Source organism: Numenius arquata, chromosome 6 (assembly GCF_964106895.1).
Source record: "Numenius arquata chromosome 6, bNumArq3.hap1.1, whole genome shotgun sequence".
Taxonomy (NCBI): Eukaryota; Metazoa; Chordata; class Aves; order Charadriiformes; family Scolopacidae; genus Numenius; species Numenius arquata.
Genome location: NC_133581.1, coordinates 29,947,716 through 29,972,713, shown reverse-complemented (window position 1 = coordinate 29,972,713; position 24,998 = coordinate 29,947,716). Strand labels below are relative to the sequence as shown.

The 24,998-nt window shown below is 40.6% G+C and overlaps 2 protein-coding genes across 6 annotated transcripts in view; one reads left to right on the top strand and one right to left on the bottom strand.

Moving 5' to 3' along the window:
• The window catches only part of ZDHHC13 (zDHHC palmitoyltransferase 13), an 18,217-nt gene extending 11,966 nt beyond the window's left edge, over positions 1 to 6,251 (top strand). Inside the window, exons 12-17 of one of the 2 annotated variants that reach the window (XM_074148963.1) lie at positions 209 to 271; positions 668 to 761; positions 2,195 to 2,278; positions 3,677 to 3,834; positions 5,230 to 5,327; positions 6,048 to 6,251. In XM_074148963.1, coding sequence (XP_074005064.1) covers positions 209 to 271; positions 668 to 761; positions 2,195 to 2,278; positions 3,677 to 3,834; positions 5,230 to 5,327; positions 6,048 to 6,183 — 633 coding nt within the window. In that variant the 3' untranslated portion in view covers positions 6,184 to 6,251. The remainder of the gene's footprint in view (positions 1 to 208; positions 272 to 667; positions 762 to 2,194; positions 2,279 to 3,676; positions 3,835 to 5,229; positions 5,328 to 6,047) is intronic. The other variant, XM_074148964.1, reaches the window with a different exon arrangement.
• CSRP3 (cysteine and glycine rich protein 3) lies at positions 5,762 to 24,998 on the bottom strand. 4 transcript variants are annotated; one of them, XM_074148967.1, is made up of 7 exons: positions 24,779 to 24,859; positions 21,475 to 21,533; positions 16,979 to 17,110; positions 11,356 to 11,524; positions 9,835 to 9,970; positions 9,136 to 9,229; positions 5,762 to 7,823 (listed from the first exon to the last, which is right to left on the bottom strand). In XM_074148967.1, exons 3-7 carry the CDS (start codon positions 17,088 to 17,090, stop codon positions 7,744 to 7,746), a joined length of 591 nt encoding a protein of 196 aa, XP_074005068.1. In that variant the 5' UTR covers positions 17,091 to 17,110; positions 21,475 to 21,533; positions 24,779 to 24,859; the 3' UTR covers positions 5,762 to 7,743. The 4 variants fall into 4 exon arrangements, with proteins under 4 accessions (XP_074005068.1, XP_074005067.1, XP_074005066.1 ...); XM_074148966.1 differs by lacking the exon at positions 21,475 to 21,533 and having other exon boundaries at positions 24,779 to 24,998; XM_074148965.1 differs by lacking the exons at positions 21,475 to 21,533; positions 24,779 to 24,859 and adding an exon at positions 20,225 to 20,472.

The following is a 24,998-nucleotide window of genomic DNA, read 5'->3' as shown; positions in this document are numbered from 1 at the left end:
TAGAGATACTTTTCTGAACAATCCTGCATGAGTGAAGTTGCTTTAGTCTGTTGTGTTTCTCCTGGACCCTTTTAAAAAGCAAGTACTTATTCCTGTTGGTGCTTGGCAGTCAAAATGCTTATGAACAGCAAAAGGCCTAGTGTAAAAATCTTTATAGATCCCCTGAAAATGTGGTCCAAATGCAAGTGCAACCTCCTTTGTCTTTCAGAACATTGTAGCTCTTGCGGAAGCAGGTTGCTTGGACTTCAGAACGTTTTGCACATTGTGTCTTGTAAGTGAGGCTTTGGTATTTGTTTTCTTTTTTTAACCTGGCTTTTACTCAATACTGCTTTAGAGAGCTCATTGTTTGTCATGCAAGTGTTAGGTGCACAATTTGTTCTATATTACTTAGATTTCTTTTTTTCTTTTACGGTGACAATAGAGATGCTTTAGATCCTTGGACTCTAATCTTAATAAAATAGCATAATAATAATTATTATTATTCATTCAATCTCTCTTTTTTTTTTATAAAATGAAGATAGAGAGTTCTCATTTATATTCTGTGATGTGGTAACTGCTACATAGTAATTGTACAAAATATGATGGTGCCCAGGAGATGAGGCTCTAAACTTCGAGCAAAATAGATGCTCTTGCTATGACTGTATTCTTTTCCTTCATCCTTGCCCAGGTAAGGAAGCCTTTGAGATCTCTGCATTGCCCTGCTTGTGATTCGTGTGTAGCCAGATACGATCAGCATTCTCTGTGGATTGGACAGTGCATAGGTGAGTATGTTTGTTTTATCAAATTTGAAAATACCAAATGGTTTAAAAGTTGCAGAAGTAACTCCTTAGACAGAGAACACACCTGATATAAGAATACACAGATGATACTAAAGGGGTTACTGAGAGGTGCCAGAGGGAAATTAGGTAGATGGCAGAGAAAAGGGCAACTAAAATAATTAAAGGGATAGAGTGGTCACCCTAAGAGTAGAGACCAAAAAGTCTTGGGACTCTTTCTCTTGAGAGAAGAAGGAATGGGGGATATGACTTGAGATTATTATTTAATTTTTTTTTTTTAAAAAAAAAGGCATTGAAGATGGTGGCTAAAGTGAGTGCAGATCTGTTATTTGCAAAGCACGTCGTACTAGAACTAGGGGAGGCTCAGTGAGAATAGCAATTGGATTTAAAACTGGTAAAGAAAAAACATTTTTACGTGGCAGGTAGTGAAATTTTGGAGCTTGCTGCTGTAAGGGTTTGCAGATTCCAGCAGTATCAGAAGGTTCAGAAAGGCATCAGACAAACTTTTGGACAACATACCCGACAGTAAATCTTAAAAGAACTGGACAAGAATGCACGCTCTGACGTTTTAATGCAGTAGCTGTGGATGAGGAGAATGAAGTATATAGAAAGCAACCAGGCTCGTTTGTCCTCCGGAGCTAACGCTGCCTGTTGTCGCTGTTAGAGACAGCAGCTGGAGCAGCGGGACCACTGAGAGAACCTCAGAGGGCTTTTCTGATCTTCTCGTGTTCTTTGAGAAACTCCGTCTTGCTTCCTTTCTGTCTCATTACTGGTGCTGCTTAAGATAGAAAGGTTAGAGCTTTACATCTGTAGCAATATGTTTTTAGCATATTCTTTTGCCAATAGCTTCTTTTATAATGTTAAATACTTAGAAATGTTTTTCCAGTGTTTGCTATTTACAAGGTGGTGAGACATCTTTCTGATGCATTGTTTCAAAGCTTTGAGCAATGCTGATCGTAATTTAAAGAAAAAATAATTGTGTGTCTTCATGTAACAGTTTCTCTGACAGAAGTTGGGGGTTTTTCAGGCATATGCTTGCAATTTTGAAGCACACAGAGGTCAAACAATTAAATTGAATAGCTTAGATTTTTTTCGGTTATATGAGACAATTGTAGTGTGCATAGGGAGAATTGTGGTTGTATAATTGGTCCTCATCTCACTAAAAGAGCTAAAGGCATGCTCTGAAGGAGGGACAAATCCTGGTTGACTTTATCAGAGCTAACTCTGTTATATAAATTGGGGTGGCTTACAGGAGAAAGTTGAGAAAGGGATCGGCTTTGTCAAACTCACTTGAGGATAGCAGAGGTAATAATAAGAAGTGGGTTTGATTCTTTTTATTCTTATTAACTTAAGGGGAAATGCAAATACTGCTGAATTTTAAAATGTTGAATTGTTTTTTTCCCTTGACTCAAATATAGGCATTGGGAACCATCGTTACTACCTATTGTTCCTGTCTTTCCTAACCATGACCGGTGTCTGGCTGCTTTATGGAACTCTTGTGTGTATGTATGCAATAATTTATTTTAATTCAGCTTTCAAGGACGCATATGTATGGTCTTAATTTTTCAGCTTTTCATTTCCAGCAAGTGTAATTATACCTGCGCAAATGATGCCGTATTTCAGCAATTATGTTATCTTGTAATTCTGTCTTCAAATTAAAATATATCATATCTGAGTCTTTGGTGAAATACCTGATTATGCTTGTGTTGAGTAGGAACTAAGATACAGCTCTAGTGAGATGCCCATTGGAAAATACAATGTCAGAAAGCATTTTTGTTGGAGATGAAATAAGGAAGCCATGTGCAGGAATGTCAGGTTACGGGTCCTAGTCTGGATACCCCTTAGTGCAATAGAAAATAAGTTTATAAATACATTATTGCAAAGGCTTTATTGATTTTGTCATTTGGAAGTCTTTATATTGAACACTTGCAAAAGTTTTGGTTTTTTTTTTAATGTCGTGATAACTGAAAGGAGGAGAACTCTGTATATCATTAGTAAATCCAAGGTATTACTTTGGAAAATTGAGACTTTTCTTGGAGGAGAGAGGAGAGCCCTTTTAATGTAGGTCCTGAGGATGAATTAACATAGCGCTAACCTTTAAATAGAAAACAGAAGTTCATTTTATTGTGTATTACTTTGCATTACATCAAAATGAGTCAATATTCAACACGGAGTGAAGTGAAATGCACCAGCTATGGCAGCGGAGGACACAGGACGCTCATGTGAACACGAGTTGCTTTCCTGTGTTTCAGTGGTGGTCTTATGTATGCAAAAAGCATGTAATTTTCTCCATTTCTTGCATGTGAAGAAGCATGGGAGGAAAACCTCTTTATCATTCTCCTGACAGAGGCAAAAAAAAGTTGCTCTGCTTTTAGTTGTTTGGATTTTCTATAGGTTAAAAACACATGTGGTAGGCTTTAAGTATCTCTTAAGAAATATACGGAAGTTGGATATTCCAGTTTACATCTATTTAATAGTGGTAAAATACTGCTTTCTCGGCCTCTTCACCATAATGTCGTCTTGTTGATGATGGTCTTTAAGATAAATGATAAATTCTTGTCCTAAAATTACAAATAATCATGAAGCAAAATTTCAGAAGCCTTTACAATAGGAGATGATGACTTATTTCGATATCACTAGTTAACTTAAATGAAATTAAAAAAAAAAGTACCTAGACAGTGCCTTGAATGTTCCTACTGTGGATTATGAACATGTAACGTAAAGATTATGCAGCCAGAATAGCAGGCACGTACCTATGTGGGTGCTTTTAAGTGGGGACGTGATGTATTAAACATGGTATTTCTAGAGCATATTGCAATGTAATATTCATCCCATGCAAATAATCAGTTCCTAAGTGGTTTACGTTAAAGACATAATTAACTGATGATGCATCTTTTCAGATTGGTCAAACCGTTGCCCAACAAGTTATCATCGAGATGGAGCATGGACATACTTCACCCAGATAGTATATTGTTCTCCCTGGGTTTCCTACATCTTCGCAGTAGCCTGTTTTCATACTGTATGGGCTTCGTTGGGGCTAACGGTTCAGCTTTATCAGGTATAGTTTTGCTTCAGTTTATGCTTCTCTCTTAAAGAGTCATCATGTTAAAACTTCTCCCTGGGTGATTTGCTCCCATAAAAACTTTGTGCCTGCTTTCCTTGACTAATTAATGTCACATCTAGGTGTTTTTCTTAAATCTCAAGGCAGTCCTTTAAGTTTTATGGGTACTTGTGCACTCAGCACTCCCATGTTAAAAGTAGGATGACGGTCTGCAAATCATTCCTATAACTGAGTTCTGGGTTTACTGCTCATCAAAAATTCCAAACCTATAAAAAGATGTATGTAAAGGCAAGAAACTTACTTGACTAATAGAACTGGTATTACTGCCTCAAAAATGGCACAAAAGCTCAATAGCGCAATTAGTCCTGAATTGAAAATTCTATGGCAGAGCTCAGCAGTTCATCATTAGCCTGTATTGAATCCCATTGCTACAATAAAAATATATGATCTGGATTTTATCCTGATAAGGACTGTCAAATTTCTTGTTTATGTTTTTCGTGGAGAGAGCTTGGCTATGCAAACAAGATTGAGAAGCGCTGTCTTAAAACATCTAGGAAACAGCTTGTTTAGCAGCTTTTAGGAAGTACGTGTCATTTGAATATGGGTTAAGCATACTGAGCTAAAGTATTTTTTTTTTACATCTTGTTTTAAAGAAAAAAAAAAAGTACAATTTTAAATCTGTGCTGCTAGATTTCTGTGGTATCCAAGAAACTGAGATATCATCCTGGGAAACTTAGTAGTTAGCTACTGTGTTTCATACACAGTCATTTGTAAATGTGCTGCTTTATGATATTCAGCATGTCATTCAGTGAAGCAACCGTGCAGCCATTTATAAGGGCTTATAAGATTTCTGTTGATTAAAAAAAAGAAAATGATAAAAAGGAACAAGTAAGCAAAAACGCAGAAAAAAAACTCCATAAATCTCTTTGTGAAACTGAGTGAAAGAAGACAGGGAATCAAGAAAATGAAAACGTTGAGTTTCTGACATCTACTTCATCACTTTTGGAGGCTACTTTGTCTTTTTGGGGAGATCTTTTTCTACCAATTTATGTGGTAGCATATAGACAAAATCTGAGGATATAGGAGCATAACTGCTGTAGATACTAGACTTCTACAGACATCTATAATAAAGTACAGTCATTACAGTCATCCTAATTAAGCTTCACTCCTCAGTGGAAGCGTTGATGTTACAGCTTGCTGGGTTCTGTTTTAGTCCAAGTGATGTTTAAAAACACACTTTTCAGTCATTACTTAGGGCAGTAGTTACTTATTTGTTAGATATAGCCAACCTCTTTCCCTCTCTCCCTTCCCAATAGGATCTTTTCGTATGACCAGAATTTTAATTCACGATGTTCATGTTTCACCCATTTCTTGCATTTTCCTTTCTGTAAGATTGCATTCTTGGGATTGACCTCGCATGAGAGAATGAACCTCCTGATACAGAGAAAAACTTCTAAGCATCCTGTTTCTCTCAGGAGGACTCCATACAAGTGAGTATTAAAGAATAATGTGTATTAAGCATTTATATTTTCGGTACAGATTTGCTTCACTACTTCCTAAACACAAAAAAACTGGTAGTCTATGGACGTGCCTGTGATGAGTTGTGCTAAGAGGAGGAAATGGGCCTCATTTTCCTTGCTGAGAACTTCCTTCACCCTAGGAAATAAACAGCCAGCATAAGAGCTACTGGGGTTCTTTCTGCATGGATGTGTTTATAGGAAAAAGATGTGCCAAAATCAGTCCATAGCTCTAATCAGTAGATGCTATTTTGGAGGTGAGGGGGTGTTGTCCTTTAATTTGTTCATCAATCTCTGTGTCTGTTCTGTAGGTTCAGAAAGAGAATTAAGGTATTAACTGGCCCCTTTCTGACTTCTCTTGCAGTATTTAGCTGAATAGAGAAATGAGTACCAAAGTGTCCCTGTTACACTAGAAGTCTGTATTTCCTCATTTGTGTTAGCAGATGAGATCATGCTAAGTGCTAGCTTTGAAATACTTGAGTTGAACCTAATCTGCTCTCACTCTTACACAAGTTGTAAAAATACAACAAAGGAATAATGCTCAATAAAGAACTGTTCTTATGTTTCTTCTCCTTGAGCTGTCTCTGTTGACAGCTTTGTATCTTAAGTACTGTCTCATGGTGAGTGTGTATTTTCTGATGTCTTCAGTCTTCTTTTGCTAGGTTTATTAATTGATATTTCTCTCTTTTTCAGTCTTGGATGCTTCCAGAATATTGCAGACTTTTTTCAGTGCAGCTGCTTTGGTATGTTCAAACCCAATGTAGTTGACTGGACCAAGCAATACAACCTTTTTCATCTGGCAAAGGAGAAAAATGTTCATTCTGTATGAAGTTTTGCTTAATTTCTAAAACCGTTGAGCTGAAAGCTAAATTAAAACTGGATATTTTGTTAATTTTTACAAATTCTTCTGAAGTTGCTTTTATTTTTATTATTGTTTCAAATATTAAACCGCCCTTGCATAAGCTACAGCAGGTTTGTGTATGGAACAATCACTATGTGTCTGTATATATAGTTTGAGCTGAAACTATTGGAAATTTTTTGTGATGAGATGACACCAACAATATATTTTTCAAGGTAAGTTTTTAGGGCAGAATTTCAAAACCATGTTGGTACTTTTGTGGACAATAGAAGAAAAATACATTTGAAAATTAAGGGGAATGTTCATATTTAAAAATTTAATATTACAATTACCCTGTCATTTTATTGCTTATGTTGTGAAAATCTCTATTAAGCCTTTGTATTTGGAGGGTTTACATGTAAATAAAATAGAGCTTTCCTGCTTCTAAGTGTATTTTTACAAACTGAAATAGATTCAAGGGATGCGTGACCAGTGAGGTATTTAAGAACAGGTAGGCATGAAACCTTAAGAAAAAGCCTGACTCTTTGCTTTGTGTTTTGCATGTATGCCTGCCCTGTTGGTGTATGAGAATAGGTAAGTTGATGATGGAAAATAGAAATGTATATAAAAAGAGGGAATTATTCCCAGCTGCATGCATAGATCTTTAATAGCCAGATGTCAGCCATGTTCCCAAGAAAAGGCTGGAGCATCAGTCTGGAGCGGCCAGCTGGGCAGTGTGGTTTTGAATGTAAGTCAAAGTAGGTAATAATGAAAACCAGTAGGGAAACAGAACAAGATCAGAAAATTAAATACCGTCTAGAACTGACAGCATAAAAGTAGTGTAATGAAATGCAATTCTTGTAGCTAAGAAATGAGGGATTTCATTCATCTTGGTGAAATGTATTTATCTGTGACGTTGTAGAACATAAAAACACAAGCAAATTCAGGTAAAAATAATGTGAAGCAATATCAGTACTTTATTGTAGCTTGAAAACATACAATAACAAAACTTAAAACACTATTCTACGAATTTTTTTTTTTCCAGAAATATCTCCTTTGAAAAAAAGAATTTCAAATACTTTTTAATTGTTTCAAAGTGAGTAACATCTACTTTGCCATAACACAAATGTCAAAACATTCAATGCTCCTTTAGGGGATGGGTAGACATACAGACGGGATTGCATTCTGAACGAAGGAAAACATGGCCTAAGTTGGAACACTCTGACCCTTGCGCTCCATAAGGTATCTCTGTCTTAATGGGACAGTATGCTGAGTCTTTAGAATTCCAGACTCAAGTGCCATGAATAATGTTCCATGAGGTTTTTCTGTCTTTATTTACTGTAAAACAAACATGAATCTTGTTTTATCACTGTACCTTTTTAAGCTATTCTAAGAATTTCTTAAGATAGAAGCTCGCAAACTTTTCCTGCAAGTGGAAAATATTAAACAAATGCCCTAGGTTCTTAGCAATATGTGATGCTTAATGTTTTACTTGACAACTATCACTTGGTGGCATCAACAGCAGTTTGAGTCTGTTGTATTCATTCCTTCTCATTCGCACTCTTTCTTTTCCACTTGAGTGAGGCCACCAAACCCAATTCCTTTGGGACCGAAGTTCTTTGCATAGCAAACTGCAAAAGAAGGAGGGAGGTAAATGGTATTCTGAGTCATAGAATCACAGAATGGTTTGGGTTGGAAGGGACCTTAAAGATCATCGAGTTCTAACCCCCCTGCCGTGGACAGGGACACCTCCCACTTGACCAGGTTGCTCAAAGCCCTGGCCTTGAACACCTCCAGGGATGGGGCATCCACAGCTTCTCTGGGCAATGAATGTTTTCATATTGAGGTAAATGACTTTTTGCTTTTAATATTACTTCCAAATTTAATAAAAGGAAGGAAATCTGAAATAGTGCCTTTCCCAGAAGTGGCTACAGGTTCTAATAGTCAAACTGGAATCATGTATTTAAATTAAGCAAGTCACATCCGATCTTCTCAAAAAAAGAAATAAAATAAGGAACTGCCTGTATTTAAGATCTGAGTAATATTTTCATTAAAGCTACTGTCCTGTCTGAAAATACTCAGTAAAACTTGGTCTGTATGGGTAATACAGACTGAGTAGTACGTCAGAAATTTTCAAAGGAGGTTAAAAGAACCAGAGCATAGTCCAGAAACTATTGACGGAAGTTTAAACCATTCCATTCTAACTCTGTATTGGTCAGTGTGTGCATAGTTACTTATCACAGCTCTGCTAAGGAAGTAGTAAATGGTCAGCATATTTCTCCAAATATGCTAACGCCATCGCTTTTAGTTGTCAGACGGCACCCAAAGTCACAGAACTTAAGTATTATTCCTTAGGATTCTCTGTAAAGTTTAGCCTAGGATGTAAAAACTTTGCGTGTTTCCTCTTTAAGCTATTTCTAAGAGTCAAGTGAAGTCTTTGAATTTTCTTGATTTGAGAACATCTGGATGTGTAATTTAGTACAGATAACACATTCATGCTGCCAATATAGTGGAAGTATCTTTAGTCCTGTTATATAGTTATAGTCCTGTTAGGACCATGACCTTAAACAGATGACCATTAAAAATCTGTATCTTTGTGGTTTGGGGCTTGTTTGGTTTGGTTTCTGTGAGTGAAAGAGATTACGCAGCTACAAGAGGCAGCCCAGCAGGTATGGCCAGTGTTTGCCCAGGGACAGATCTTAGAGGATGCCGTATTTGTAGAAAAATTACAACTTTAAAATCTAAACGTTAATAGTAGAAGATGCAACTGCAGTGTTGCCATAGCTCTCTGCTTTGCTTTCAGAAACTTGTTAAAAAAGATAAAATGAAATGTCCTGAAGTTGTTAAGCATGCAACAAGGTGAATCATGATGGCAATGCTAGGTTTAAAAAGAGTGACTTTAGATTGACTCAGTAACCCTGTTCAGCTCATTGCAATTCTTACCTTTACAGTAGAGCTCTCCATCTTTGTCTGTAACATTGGTAGATTCTAAACTCTTTCCACAAATAGCACAGCGGAAGCACGTCTTATGCCAAGGCTGAGGAAATTAAGGCAATTCATCGTATATTACAGAAAGTGCACAGATACAAGAAACACAGAACTATTGCTTTTTATGGTGTAAAAAGGTTAAAATCGTTTTGTTGGTCCTGTGGCTTCTATTTTCAGTCATTCTAGGTAAGTCTTTTTTTTCAATTACTTTATTATCCCATATCAATATCTTACCTAGTGACTCTGTTATTAGTGGAGGTCCACTAAAAAGCACAGAGCTATAGATACTACTCTTATCTTGGCCACTTTGATGTGCAGAAATAACATTCTAGTGAGAGTTCCTAGAGCAGAGGGCTAGCTAGCCTGTGAGACTTCTGTTTTTCTACTTAGTATATCTGCAATTGCCACTACAAATAAATGTTTAAATTATAAATATGCCCAGAGATCAACAAGATGCAAGAAGTTGAAGGCAGCTTATGAAAAGCACTTTTATATCCAAAAGAACACCGGTGTCTCTGGCAGTTTGCTAATTCATCCTCATGTTTTCTTCATCGAGATTATGAGTAAAAATTTAAAGGATCAAGGACATATTCGCTGTCGTTTATCACTGTTATAAGAGCGTGCTCGGTTTCTAGTGCTGTAGTAACTACTTACTTTTCCTCCTCCCATGATCTTCTCTGCAGCATACACTGATTTGCCACAACGGGGACATTTATCCACATCTACCATCATTTTGGCAAACTTTGAAGGATTAGTTGGTGTAGAAGGGCGAGCAGGCTTTGGTGAGCCCCTAAAACAAAAGTTTTCAGTGTTTAAAAATTACTGCTTAAAAGGTTATCTTCCTTCTAGAAATGCAATTTCATGATTTTTTGGTAAGGGATGAAAAAAAAAATCAATTACTGGTCTTAGATATGCAAATGAAGGGGAAAAGAGAGAAAATGACAGTATTCTATTGAATTCTGTGTTGTGTGATTGAACAGCTGATACCGTAATGACTGATGTTACCTGTTTTGGGCTGAGAACACGGAGCTGACAGCAGCCCCGAGCAGGTAAGATTAATGAAAAGTGAAAGTAAAAAAGAATTTCGTTTTATTGAAAAGCAAGAGGGGGAAATACAAGCAAAAGACCTCTCTGTTCTTTGTAACTGGCTATCCGCTGGTACTCAATGGCTGGAAAATAAAGATCAGGTTTTGCATGCAGCGGGTTCGTTAGGGGCTGTACCGTTCGGACAGGGAACTGGCGTTCTTAGCTGGCCTCGGGTCAAAAGCACATCAGAAAAGTAGCTTTGCTTTGTATTTCTGGACTTTGTGCTTTGTGTCTTTGTGTGCTTGCTTAAAGCTTTTCACAGAATGACTTTTGAATTATCGGATTGTTGGGCTGCAACAGGTCATTAAATCTCCAGGACATGATGGTTTCCGCTGCAGAACTCTGCCCGTAATGGATTCATATCTTACAAGGAGCTACAGTTAAATACATTATTTAAGCTTTTATTTCCTGCACAGCATATTGGTTAATTGGTTTCCTTATAGTAATACCAGAAGAAAGCATCATTGATTTGGAAATGTGCAGCTTTGAGAATTGTAGAAAAATACTACAAAAATGTGCTGTCAGAGATAATTATGTACAGCTGAGTCTTTTGGAAGATGGTATCCCATTAGAATTCCTTTGTTCAAACATATTCTCGGTGTGTGTGTAAGTGTTATTCGAGCCACAGGGAGGATTTAGAAACGTTATTTTCCCCCATTGAGAGGAGTTAACAGTATGTGGTAGTGTGATTATTTCTCTTAACAGTACAACCTAACTGTATTTTAGCCTCTGACAGGAAAAAAATAAAATGTTCTCGTGTTCTGTGGTGAATGTGACTTTACCACAGTGCTACTGATGGCAAATTACAATTGCAGTGAATATTTATGTCTGTGGTGGCATATAAATGCTGTTTCTGCAGAAGAATTGCCCATTGAAGGAGGAGATAATTTTTAAAGAATGCGTAAAGAGACTGAATGCCATTAAAAACCGGTAAATTACTGTGTCCACTGAAGGAAAGGTTGTAGGAAAGTCTGCTGTGCTATTTAGGCTGGATGTTGTTATGGAAACAGAATAAAGCATCTAAAATACCCCGCTAAGTGACAGGTAGTACCATTAAAAAAAAGGTGCTGTCAGCGCGATTTGACTCACTGTTGCAGATTCAAGCCCAGGTGGTCACCAGTGTCAGTGCTGAGACATCCTGCCCCTTGTCCGAAGCCAACACCTTTGGGGCCGTATTTTCTCCCGTAACAAGTTTTGCAGTAGATTTCAGATTCGTGAGCTGCTACTGTGGTACTGTCCAGAGCTTTCCTGCAAGCCACTGAAAACGGGAAGAGAAAGGCGTGTATAAACATTTGCGTTTTCAATTTTGAATTTGTGTGGCTCAGAATAATTACAATTAGTGGGTTTTGGGGTTTTGGTTTGGTTTGGTTTGGTTTGGTTTTGTTTATCTTGAAAAATACGGGGAAAGGAGGGTGTTAGCCTGTAGCCATTATAGAACTTCACTGGGTTGTTGCTAAAGTGGTTGTGCGTGCGCTTTTCTTTTGCCACTCTGAAGTAATACTCTAACCCGAGGAAAATCATGGGCTTGTCGAGGCAATTTGTCTAGATCTGTGAAGCTTAAGATGGATTTGAGATTGTCGCCCTACACTCCCAAACCTGGAAAAAAAAAAAAAAGAGGAGGTTGCAGCAGTGTTGATTCTTCTGTGCATCTGCACCTTTCAAGGTAGTCAGTCTGGGTCTGTGGTGGCTTTCTCATCGCAGCCCATGCTATTTTAATGTGATGTGTTTCTTTTAGGTCCCTTCCAACTCTAACCATTCTATGATTCTATGATATAACAGATGTACCATGTCCAGACAGAGTCAAGCAGGATACATTTTTTTATTCATCTAGTGCATGGCGAAGCAATGTTCCCAAACGACTGATAGCCTCGGCTCTGTTAAACTTCCTCCAGGACGGCAAGAGTATTTTGGAACAACCACCTTAGGAGAGGATGTGCCATGGGAATGCCTGACGTTCATAACAGAATACAGGTTATATCCTCTACGGCACTACTTTTAACCCTGGCCTCAACTTGGAAGGACCAAAAGGTGATGAGTGCTAATGGCTGCTTGTTTGGCGATCTCAGTGAGCAAGTATCCGCGTCGCTGGGGCTGGTCTCACATATCATCATTCTCATCAAGTGGCCGTGGAAGCCATATTACTCTTTGCTTAGTTCTCTGCTCATCTGAGATCTGGTCAGTGCTCAGAGGCCAAATACTGTTACCTGTCCAGTGGATCCCCTTGCTGCTTATGCATGGAAACTGGACAATAATGAATGGGGAAAAAAATAATAGTAGCTACAGTCCTCATCTTGGTGCTGTTTACCCATTACGCCTTGTCCTATCCCTCTACTCCCTCATGAAGAGTCCCTCCCCATCCCTCCTGTAGGCCCCCTTTAGGTACTGGGATACCTTATAGCAGCCTTCCAGTACCTAAAGGGGGCCTACAGGAGGGATGGGGAGGGACTCTTTATCAGGGAGTGGAGGGATAGGACAAGGCGTAATGGTCTTAAACCAGAAGAGGGGAGATTTAGATTAGATATTAGGAAGAAATTCTTTACTGTGAGGATGGTGAGGCACTGGAACAGGTTGCCCAGGGAAGTTGTGGATGCCCCATCCCTGCAGGTGTTCAAGACCAAGCTGGATGGGGTTTTGAGTAACCTGCTCTAGTGAAGGTGTCCCTGCCCATGGCAGGGGGTTGGAACTCGGTGATCTTTACGGTCCCTTCCAACCCAACCTATTCTATGATTCTAAGCTTGAAGAACTCGGTGTGAGACTGCCCCCCACCTCACCGAGAGGGGATGAAGCTTGCAGTTTGGAGTGCCTATAGAAAAAAAAAATCAGGGGTTTTCTAGTATGCTTAAAAGTTAAAGTTTCAACACTTCTTACTAATTGTACACTGTGTCAACAGTGGTTGAAAGAGGGGTGGAAAAAATAAAGTAGAAAACTGTTTTCTCCAACTTCCCTTGAACCAGCGCGTGCCCCACAGAGGGCATCCCAGTCATGCACGGGCTGCTGATAGCTTGGAAAATAAAGTTGCTTAGACCACGTAAGCATCAGAAACCTGTGAAATACACAGTACTGAAAGTGGCTGGAAGTTCAAGCTTTAGGAGAGCTAGCCAAGTGTTTGATCAGTCCCCTTTTTCCCCATGTTTGTTTTAACTGTCCTGCTGTGAACCTAAAATTCACCCACATCAGAGAACTTAAGCTGATGCTGGAACCTCTGCAGCTTTAATTCTGAATTTCACTGAATTTCACTGAATTTTTTTTAGAGTTGGAAGAGACCGTAGAGATCATCTAGTCCAACTCCCCTGCTGAAGCAGGATTGCCCAGAGCATGTCAGAGCATGTTATTCAGGACTGCATCCAGGCGGGTCTTGAAAATCTCCAGAGAAGGGGACTCCACAACCTCCCTGGGCAGCCTGTTCCAGGGCTCTGGCACCCTCACCGGAAAGAAGTTTTTTCTCATATTTGAGTGGAACCTCCTATGTTCCAACTTGCGCCCGTTGCCCCTCGTCCTGTCACTGGCAACCACTGAAAAGAGTCCGGCTCCATCCTCCTTCAATCCACCCTTTAGATACTTATAAGCATTGATAAGGTCTCCCCTCAGCCTTCTCTTCTCCAGGCTAAAGAGCCCCAGCTCTCTCAGCCTTTCTTCATAAGGAAGATGCTCCAATCCTTGAATCATATTTGTTGCCCTTCGCTGGACTCTTTCCAGTAGTTCCCTGTCTCTCTTGAACTGGGGAGCCCAGAACTGGACGCAGTATTCCAGTTGTGGCCTCACCAGTGCAGAGCAGAGGGGGAGAATGACTTCCCTTGACCTACTGGCCACACTCTTCCCTATGCAGCCCAGGATTCCGTTGGCCCTCTTGGCCACAAGGGCACATTGCTGGCTCATTGTCATTTTTCTGTCTACCAGGACCCCCAGATCTTTCTCTTCGGAACTTGTCTCCAGCAGGTCCATGCCTAACCTGTATTGGTGTCTGACACTGTTCTGCATAGAGGGGAAGATAATTTGCAAGGACCTTTATAGTTAATGGAAATAAAATGAGGGGCTTCTGTAAATGCGTGAACCTGATTTGGTCGTGCTACAGTCTCTCCTGCTTTGAGGTGATAATTATGTTTGCCAAGGGAGTTATGGGATGATGGAAACTCTAGCAGTAGATAAAGCGCTTCTATTTCTGGCACCTTAGGGATAGAGTATCAATTCACCACAACAGATGGAGCAGAAGCCCTTGAAGGGCTATTGTTGAAATAACTTTGGGACCTGTCATCTGCCAGCAGATACCGTTCACGAGCCGGCACGAAGAGGTTTCAGGTTGATGGTGTGAGATCCTGCCAAATGTCCATCACAGCTGCCGTTTAGGAAAAAGCTGACAGAGAAAACATGGTAGGTAAATGGCAATCTGCATGGGAAAGAGGGTTTGTTGGAAAGAAGTTTCTCTCTCCTAACGTTTGTAGTGAAAAACTATGGAGTGGAGAGAGGGTGATCTATAGTTCAGCTTGTCTGATTCTTACTGTGTTAACAGGTTGGCTTGAATCGCTTATAATCTTGCCCAAATCGAACTTTTTGGTCAAAAAATACTGGTGTGTTTTGTGTGTCTGGTCAAATATAATGTAAAATATAAAATAAATATATTTAATATAACAATATATAAGAGCTCAGCTAAAACGGTTAACTGTTTCCATACCTGAGATTAGCTCGGGGAGGGTTGATTTTCTTCTCTTGAGAAATTAAATCCTGTAATTGGTTCATTGAAAAGCCGATGAACATGATACATGATACTGAGTCATCCCAAGCTGCTGATTAGTGTGTGTGAATCATGGGAAAAGTAAAGCCAATTAACATACCTCTTGTATGCCAACTGGGCTTAGATGCATCTTTAGGTTTTGACCTTAAACATATTTCTACTTTTTTTAGTACCTAACCTATTAATATTTCAGTTCAGACCTACAACTACAAAGGGCAAATAAAACAAAATAAAACCCCCCAACCAACCAAAACAAAACCAACCCCAAACCACAACAAACCAAAGAAACAGTTGGCCAAGCCAATGGATATGTGTTGGTTATCATGAATCACTAAAAATAAATCGGTTATACTAGGAATTAAGCTTAAACTTGTTCCAGTATTAGGTGGGAGAGAAATATTATTAACTATGCCCTGTTAGGGCAGCTGTTTATTTTTATTAGACATGGGAGAGTCTACACATTTGTTGTCTTCTGCTGTATCATTTTCTAGCATTTGATAAAGCACAAGTGTAAATTAAACTTCTTCTCATAATTACTACATTCATGTCCTTCTCCCTACAGTTTCTCTGATATCTAGTATTAATTCTTACAGGCAGCACACGGAAGCGGTAAGTGTCTAGTTTTCTCAAAACTGAGATTTTTACCGTCCTGTAAGAATTGGCTGAAGGTTGTCAATTAACTGAAAACTTTTGAGGGAATTCTTTCTTACTCGGTCTTTTAGGCATCACTTGCCGGGCACCTGGGGAAAACCAAAAATGACTCCCGTGTGTCTTGTGGACTGACTCTGCACAGCGCTGTACTGTGTCGTCTAAGCATGTAACATCAGTCTGGTGCCTCCAAAGGAGAATGCTCTATCCATCCAGGAAAGGAGGGTGACAAACTGGATTCAATGGCTTCTGAGCTGTCATGCTGGAATTCACGCTGCAAAGGTACTAAATCTCAAGCATTGTTTGCAAAATAAACTATTCGTCCTTACCAAATCGTTTGCTCTCTCCACAAAGGGCAAAGAAAGCTGAATTGATACCTTCTCTCGGATTTTTCAAGTGCTACCTCACCCACAGAGAAAGCGAAATTCCTGGAAGTTATGTGCCAAATATTACAGAGGCACGTGGAGTAAAAGAGTAAATGAAATGGGGCTCTATGAAATACGGGGAAGGAGGAGACTGAGGCACTTGTAGGTGTTGGTGGGAGACTTTGATGACACCAGGGTAATGGCTTTCAGCTATCCTGAATTAATGTTAGGAATCACCATAAAAGTAATAATCTATAATTTCCTAATAAGATACATTTCTGAGTGTTGTTTGTTTAGTTCTTCTAGACTTTTTATCTTGAAACAAACCTGTAATATGGTATGTTGTGGGACAGAAGGTAAGGTTTCTTGGAGATGGACCTAGATGCTGTGATTCTGCAGCACTCTGTGTCCCAAACAATAATCATCCAATGCCTGTTTGGAAAAAGGAAAACCAGGAGCCCGAGAGGCAGGTTCCTTGGGGTAAAGGGCTAGAAAACTCGGCTTGATAATTAAGAGCTGCGATGGAGTGGCAAACTGGCATTTCAGAAAACTGGTTGACGCTCCTGAAAATGGATTTGATCATTTTCCATCTCTCAGTTTCTAAAAGGATGGGAAACGGGTTTCATCTTGAAGTGTCTAGAGGGTGCCAGAGCAGAATCGGTCTTGCTGTGCTTTCCTGTATGTAGGGTGATGAACACAGGACTGCCCTCTGCTTTGAACTTTCCCAGAGATGCGTAAGCTTTACAAAACTTTCCCTCCATGAGATTCAGTTTGATGCTGGTTGCTTCTACTGTCCTGTTGGTGTTTAGAAGCCTGCTGTCAGTGTCCTGTAGCAAGCATGTTAAACTGGGGAAACTATGAAGGTTCTTTATTGCATGCAAATTAATGCAAAAGTAGATTTACTAGCTTTAATAGATTTATACAGAGTTACGGGAATATTGTGTAGTTAAAATAGCATAGCCCAGCTTACTGCAGAGGAAGCACGTCTTGTGAAAACTCCTTCCATTGCACTGGATTTCCTCAGCGTGGTACACGGTCTTTTCACAAGCACCACATTTGGCTCCACCTCCCCAGTTCGGCATCCTTATATCTGCAGGGTAGCCTAGAAAAATCAAATTACATAAATAAATACAACAGGAAGAGTGAATGGTTTTAAACAGAACGGTTTGATTTTTTTTTTTTTTTAATTTTTTTCTTTTTTCTCCCCCGTCTCCAGTCAACTGCTATTGCAGTGTGGCCCCAAGCCAATATCTGCTGGTGTGAATTACACCACAGTGCTTGTAGATTATCTGGTAGCAGGGAGATGAGATGGCAGCTGGAGTCCACCCAACTTCTGTAGCCCTACTGAGGAAGGGAGACCTGGGGAGACCTTCCTTGCTGGGGTGAGCTGTGGCTGGTGTAACAGGGTTTTGAGGCAGGCTGGTAGGCAGCATATACTACATACCTGGGTGGCAGCAGGAACGTGTCCTGTCCATGAGTGAAGGTGCTAACCCCGTGCTTCGGGGGGAGAGGGAAAGTCTAAATCCTCTGCCACCCGCTTTTGTAACTAAGGATACTCCTTAGCTCAGTATGTTGTGATGGTAGATAATGTGAAATGATTGTAAAGCGTTCCAATAAGAAGGTGCCAGTATCACTCAAAACCTCTTCTGGAGAAGTGGATCTAGGCTTTATTTTCCAGCAAATAGTCATTTTCTTTCAATCCTTCCCTCCCCTGTATACCAGCGTAGCCTTTTCCCCTCAATTTTTGCCTTGCATATGTTGGTCTGGTTTTGCAAGGCAAATTTTAATGGAGGCTAATAAACACTTTGAAGCTTTACTGGAGCTTAAGCAAAAGTGTGGATAGTATTTGGCATTAAATTTTCTACAGAACAGTATTCTACCTAAACTCTTTGTTAAGCAGAGACAGCATATAGTACTATTTATACCTCTCCAAAGCAAGTGCTCATTCATCCAGTGCCACATGAGCTTCCTTGGTAACATGTATAAAGGCAATTTTCTGTGTCAGTATGAAATCCTTTGATACAATTCACACTTGGGTAGTTCCACCTCGAAGTTTAGCAAAAGTACGTTGTTATTTCACAGAATGCTTTAATAGAAAAAGTTGTCTGTTCCTTTTCTGAATTCCTCATGAAACAGCTGCTAGATTTACTTATTAAAGTAATAACAGGTAGGTTCTTAAGATAGGGGCTTAAGATTGTGGTTTTCTTTGTGAGTTGTTTTAAAAATCTAAAAATCTGGTTAAAAAAAAAAAAAAAAAGAGTAGTTCTTACTATTCCAGTTACTGTTGAAGTGACTTGCCCAAGGTCACGCCGGAGGGCAGTGTCGGAGCCAGGAGCCCAGCTTCGACCGGCTCAGTAAGTGCCCTTCCTGCTGATTGTGCTGTCACCCATCTGAAACAACTCCAACCTATGCTTTGCCCTTTTGTTTTCTTGTTTGAGTCATCGTTTCTGGAAAGACTGGGACGTCATCTTGTCATCTGCCCATCGTATTATCGGGTTGTTCCGAGCTCCTGGCGCAGACCCTCCTTCTCCTTCTTGGAAAAGCAGTCACCTTCTTATTATAGTTCTTTCGAAGCCTGCTTGTGCTATTTGTATTTGATTAAATTCACCATGAGACACTTGTAACTAAGGAAAGGATTTTGAAGGGTGAATCAGCCCCGCTACCTGAGAATGTTCTTCTGAAGTCAAGTGAGAGAGAGAGGGGGGAGTTTATCACAGCACTGATGTAGCATAGCTGGTCTTTTAAACACCTGGCATTTTAGACTTAACACTTTACTGTTTGTAGATTGGTGTCCTGGGTTGAGAGACACAGGACTAGCTTTTCTTCTAATGCTGGGGAAAATTGCACTTTTAGAAGACTCTAGTGTCTGAATTTGTGAAAATATTTACTTTATAGCCAGCCAGGCTCTGTGGGATTCAAGGTTTTAGTGTTTTTGAGCCTTGCCAGGGACAAGGAGGAGCAAGGCCTGGGCATTTGACCCAGGCTGCCAACAGAATTATTTCATACCATGAAAGTCACATTCAATATAAATTAGAAAAGTTTGCTGCGTAGCTCTCTCTCTCCCTTGATGGCGGCGGTCCAGACAACTCCTTGTCCCGGTGCCGGAGCCCTGAGGCCTTCCCTTCCTCCTGAAGCCATTGCGCTCCCAGTGTCCCACATTTGCTGTCCCTGCTGGGAGTGCACAGCTTCCTGCTGAGAGAACTGGCTGAGTATGATTCCTGTATATCTTATATCAGTATCGGGATTAATACTGGTTCTTTAGTATTATTGTTAATTATTTAGTCTTAGTCTATTATTTATATTTCAACCCTTGTGTTTCTTTGTGTTCCCCGATTCCCCTTTCTGGGTGGGGAGGGGTCATCGGGTGATAGAATAATTGTCTAACGACAATAGATTGTTATGGGTTCTCTCAAACCATAACAATTGGACACTAATGTCCTGTGTTTATCACCATTTTAGTGACTTCTGTACTGTCTCTTCTGACTTTTGGAATGAAACGAACAATTTCTACGTGCCAGCACCGCAAGCTTAGGCTGGAGCTGCAGGGAATTCTTTCTGGCTACTAACACTAGACACCATAGAATCATAGAATCATAGAATCGTCTAGGTTGGAAGAGACCCTTGGGATCATCGAGTCCAACCATCTACCCTACACAACACCATGGGGTGGTATAAAAGACAACGAAGCTGGTGAAGGGCCTGGAGAATAAATCGTACGAAGAACGATTGAGGGAGCTGGGACTGTTCAGTTTGAGGAAGAGGAGACTGAGGGGTGACCTCATCACTCTCTATAACTACTTGAAAGGACATTGTAGAAAGGTTGGTGCTGGTCTCTTCTCACAAGCAAATAGCGATAGAACAAGAGGGAATGGCTTCAAGCTGCAACAGGGTAGGTTTAGACTGGACATTAGGAAGAAATTCTTCACAGAAAGAGTGGTCAGACACTGGAAGAGGCTGCCCAGGGAGGTGGTTGAGTCACCATCCTTGGATGAGTTTAAGAGTCGCTTAGATGTGGTGTTGGGGGATATGGTGTAGGGAAGAACTTTGTAGAGTAGGGTAGGTGGTTGGACTCGATGATTCCAAGGGTCTTTTCCAACCTAGATGATTCTATGATATCAAAACATCTCCGCTTCAGTACCGCGCTTATTAATATATCCTTAACCCTGTTTAATTACATACTCACTGTTGTGACTGTTACCTGTGGCAGACAGCATACCTGTCATCCTCATGCAAGATCCCATCTCCTCTCCTCTTTGGGAGGCTGATTTACAGTCAGCTGAACAACCTCCCCAGCTCAACCAGCCTCGTCCTCTGCTGTCATACGGACACAGCATCCTTAATCTCTTTCAGACCCTGTCAGTTCTCTTGGGAAGGCCTTTCACCAGCCGACCTGCTCTGACAGTCGGAAAACAGTAACGGTGCAAGACGGAGGAGAAAACTCAGCTTCCCTCTAACTCTGTTTATCTGTAGTATAACAAGTGAGAAGCAAAAATCTGATGTAGCTGACAGGAGAAACAAAAATAACTGCACAAAAGGAGCAGACTGTGAATTTGGTCCCTTCTTACTCAGTGAGGACTTGACTGGACAGCACTGTTAATTTTATTTTTTTTAATTTCTTTTAAATGGGAGATAAAAGAACAAAGAGAAATCTTTCACATAGGTAAAATCTTGTCTCATTCCGCCACTCTGTATTTTCTCCTATTCTTAAAGTACTTTTGTATTGGTGCCATTTTTTTTTCTCTTTTAAAAATACTTCGATTAATGCTTCAAACATCTTAACAGAAGGAAGAGCGATGGGAGATAAAAATCAGTTTTGTGACACTTTCTTGAAAATTAAAACGAGAATTTTTTTTGTGTTCACCATCTTCCCTTTCAAATCAAGTTTCCAGTCAGATCCATTCCCGGCTGGAGCAGCCCTGGGGAGACCGGTTTGTACCTCCAGTCTCTCTAAAACTGCTTCTGCTGCTTTGGTTCCCCCTCAAAGGCACACCAAGCATTTCAGGCTGTGGCAACGGGATACTTGTTGGAAAGTAGCTCTAGCTACATCGTTAGCTGAAGGCAAAAAAAATAATCTCTGAAAAAGTCTGATAGTGGTTGATAGTGAACCTTGTGCTGTTACGGGCTGTGGTTAGAGCTCTTAAAAGAACCATTGCTCCTGATGCTAAGTATAGTAACATGACTGGGCATGCACACACATTTTCCATGTTTTTTTGGCATCGCCTGATGGGAAGCTGTAGGAGAAAGGAGCCACAGTAAAAAGGGGTGTGAGAATGGCAGTGTAAGCCGTGGTGTCTGCTGGCCTGGCGGCTGGGTGAAGCACCAGGGCAAGTCCCTGCTCGTGGGGTCCTTGCTTTGTTCACCCCTCTGAACGCTGAACGGCGGCATCCACCCCTGCGGATGTGCCGCAGTGGTACCCTGAGCAAGTAAATTCCACTGGGTGTACGGCATTCATAGTTTTCTACTCACCTAAATTATACTGATGGATAAATCTCCATCCTTACAATGTGCCACTGGAACCTGGTCTCCTATTTGTCAGAGAAAAAAAGTCATACCCAAAGACTTAATTCACTTAATTTCATTGGGTGTCAGAATCTCAATCCCTTGAAATTCCCTGAACTTTGTTGTCTAAATCTGGTTAACTTGCAGTGACTGCTAACCATGTGGTGCTTGTTATATTTTGGGGATCTCATGGGCAGTAGAGTGGGCCCAGTCTTAAATGTATTAAACACGTGACGGAGAGAAATTTTTGAGTATGAATATGGTGGCACGTTGGCGGGCACTCAGGGTACTGTTAAGCTGGCAGAGCGTTCTTGGTCTTGCTCTAATAAGTCTCCAGCGGCTCGTATCGTTCCTTTTCGAAACGAAGCTACTGTAGGGAGTAGAATTCATACGGGTTAGATGTGCAGCCAAGGATACATGCTTCTCATTATTTAGAGCGTGTAACTCTGCTCTATAGGCTTGCCTCCCAGCAGGGAAGCCTTTGAAGTGTTTCTCTGCTCTGCACAGGCATGAAAAAAAAAAAATAAAAAAATAATATGAGCCGTCTTCTGTTGAGCTATTAGTCATACCGTACAAATCTGGATGTCACACAACTGTCACAAGAGCGTCTCACTCCGGTCGGAGTGCTACTGATAAGAATATCATCCAAAAATATATTTAGATCTGTTGATCTAAATGGGAAGTGGATGCAGTTCTGGCCCCATGAAGTTGTGTAGAGGAGTAGAAGGCGGCGCTAGCACTAGGCAGTGCGGGGCAGGTGAAAAAGGTGCTGAAAGTGATTCTGGTGTTGCGTTGCTATAAATATAAAGTTTTTCCCTTCGAAACGCTATTGCCTTTGATAGTCAAGAGCCCAACTCAACTCTGAATGGACTGGCCCTGAAGCCACGTGTGGTGTGGCTGGGAGGATTGTCTGAGGGTGCCACACATGCTACAGGATGGCTTTGAAAGGGGATAAACAGAACGGGAAATGTCGGTCTTGGTGACCGCTGCTGGGAATGCTGAACCAGGACAGATGGGTGGGATGTGTCTCTGAGTCCCAGTAGCTGTTCAGTCTAGACTTCGTTAAAAGTATAAGATGACCGATTCCTTACCTAATAAATAAACAGTATAAAATTAAATCACTGCCTGAACTGAAATGCAAGTATCAAGGCTTCATTCGCAATTCTTTTCCCAGCTGAAGCCTGTGGGAAATGCCGATGCAGACGCGACCTCATTTCGGTATCTAATCACAGCTCCGCTGTTGACCTGTCCTGTGACCACCAGTGACTCATTCCACCGTCCTTAGCGTTGCCCGCCCCACCAGCACCCTGGGGATAACGCTATATCCTTTATAAAAGCAGCAATGAAGCACTGCTATGGTTTCTCTCTTTCTCTGCAACTAACGCTCGCTACGTCGTGTTTTATCTGGATGCGTCCACAGTGAAAAGCGCAACTCCTGCCCCGCCATCTCAAAAGGCCTGAGGGTGGTTTTGTCAAAGTCCAATCCCACTGCAGAAAGCGGCGTCCCTCAGCAGAACAGATTCACAACAGAGAAAACGTTTGTGTTTGAAGAGTGAGATCAGGTAATGAAAGACGCAATATTGTTACGTACTTATCATCGTATTTCTTATATTCTGATGCATTCGATGGACTATGGACACGGGTAAATTTTAAGTTTATTAGTTATTGTCATACATTTAGCCTCCACAATGATCTCATGATGGTGAAGCACTGGAACAGGTTGCCCAGAGAAGCTGTGGATGCCCCATCCCTGGAGGTGTTCAAGGCCAGGCTGGATGGGGCTTTGAGCAACCTGCTCTAGTGGGAGGTGTCCCTGCCCATGGCAGGGGGGTTGGAACTAGATGATCTTTAAGGTCCCTTCCAACTCTAACCATTCTATGATTCTGTGATGTCCAGCATTTTTCTTTTATTTCTGCAGTGAACCAACACATGGAGATCGAGGGACAGGAATTTCCACACTGACGCGGGAAAGTAAGTATTGATTTTTTCATTGACACTGGTCACTCTAAGTTACACGAGCCCTTTTGAAACAAAAGATTTTAAGTGACTTAATGTGAAGAACATGATATGCAAAGCTGATAGAAAACCCCAGACTCTTGTGCCACAGTCCTTTGCTTTCTCTGTGTCCTTCCCAGTTATCTATTATTTTCTAGCATAGTAATGCCGTGTTTGTTTTTTTTTTTTAAAACTTCCTCGATCCACACTTTTGCAGAAATTTAAGATTGCAACTCCAAAAAATAAGATACCCTGGATCTAGAATAAAACAGACTTTTAAAAAAAAACCAAGCCAGCCCCGCACATACACGCACAGAGTTCAGTTTGATTCACGTTGCTGTGGGAAACTGCGTCCTGCTTTACAAATGACCCCTCCCTTTTTCCAGACCTAATCCTGGGCTATCAGCTTTCGCTTTTCCTCCCATGAGATCCTTCTCTAAATCCTTATCTGCGCACTAAGGCTCTTAAGTGCCAAGCCAAACTGTAACCGATTGTGAAATGTGATGATTGAGATCAGGCACAGAATTATTTTATCTACGTGCAAGGCTTTACTCCTTGAAAAAAAAAATTATCTTTAGGTAGCGAACTTTTCAAAGTAAATAATTACTATTTTTTTTTAAATTATTGGAGCTTTTCTGAAGACCTGGCCAATCGTGCTGGCTTTTAATGCTACGTATTAATTTTTTCATCCTGCATTCTTACCTAGCCATTTTCTGTTGAGTCTGCATAGAAGTTCTCTTCTCATTTGATATAAAAACAATTGGTCACTGACATTAAATATTTGTGAGGTTTTGTGGGTGGGGTTTTTTTTGTTTGGTTGGTTTTTTTTATGTCTAGCATACTTTTATCTGAGAAATTATGCTAGCACGTAAATTTTTATGCTTTAAAAAGAGTATGTACAAAGACAAGCTGTTTGTGGAAAACCCAATTCTGTAGCTTTCTAGCAAAATTTTTTAAAGCCTCTGGAACTTCTGTTACCCAGTCTTGCCTGTACTCAAAATGTGTGGCTCATTAACGAGGATCTCCGCAGCCCATTCCTGTAACACCAGTAGCTACTACACAAGCTGAGAAGCCCAGAGGAATCTCTCTTATCAGTTGTCTACTCCAAACCTAAAATACTGCTGTCAGCTCGGTGGGATTCGCGTTTCTGTACTATTACCTACTCCTTTTTCTTTTGTCAGGTAATAAGCTGTTCCTACTACCTGTTTGGAAAAAATAATAATAATAATACCCTTATATCAGACAGTCTTGGCAAAACCCGATATATTCTACTCACCGGAGTCACTTGATGCTTCTCCCTGTTTTCTTAGGGCTGGAAGGGTTTGAACGCGAGGGGTTGTGGCAGTCCTTTAAGGGCAGTGGCCACCGCTGTCGGCCCTATAAAAGCTGGGAGGGGAGGGGAATGAGAGATGTGAGCAATGCCATCGCTATCACCGCGCTGAAAATAGCCTCTGACAAAAGCCTGGCATTTTGTCCCCTTATGTCCACTTGTGAGT

Excerpts from the sequence above, each read along its gene's own strand:
- CSRP3 (XM_074148965.1), bottom strand. The coding sequence starts at position 20,342 with ATGCTGTGTCCGTATGACAGCAGAGGACGAGGCTGGTTGAGCTGGGGA. Across the intron at positions 11,525-16,978 it reads CAAGACGTGCTTCCTCTGCA|TGGCTTGCAGGAAAGCTCTG; the intron begins GTAAGCTGGGCT and ends TCCCGTTTTCAG. Across the intron at positions 7,824-9,135 it reads TGGAGAGCTCTACTGTAAAG|TTTGCTATGCAAAGAACTTC; the intron begins GTAAGAATTGCA and ends CTTCTTTTGCAG.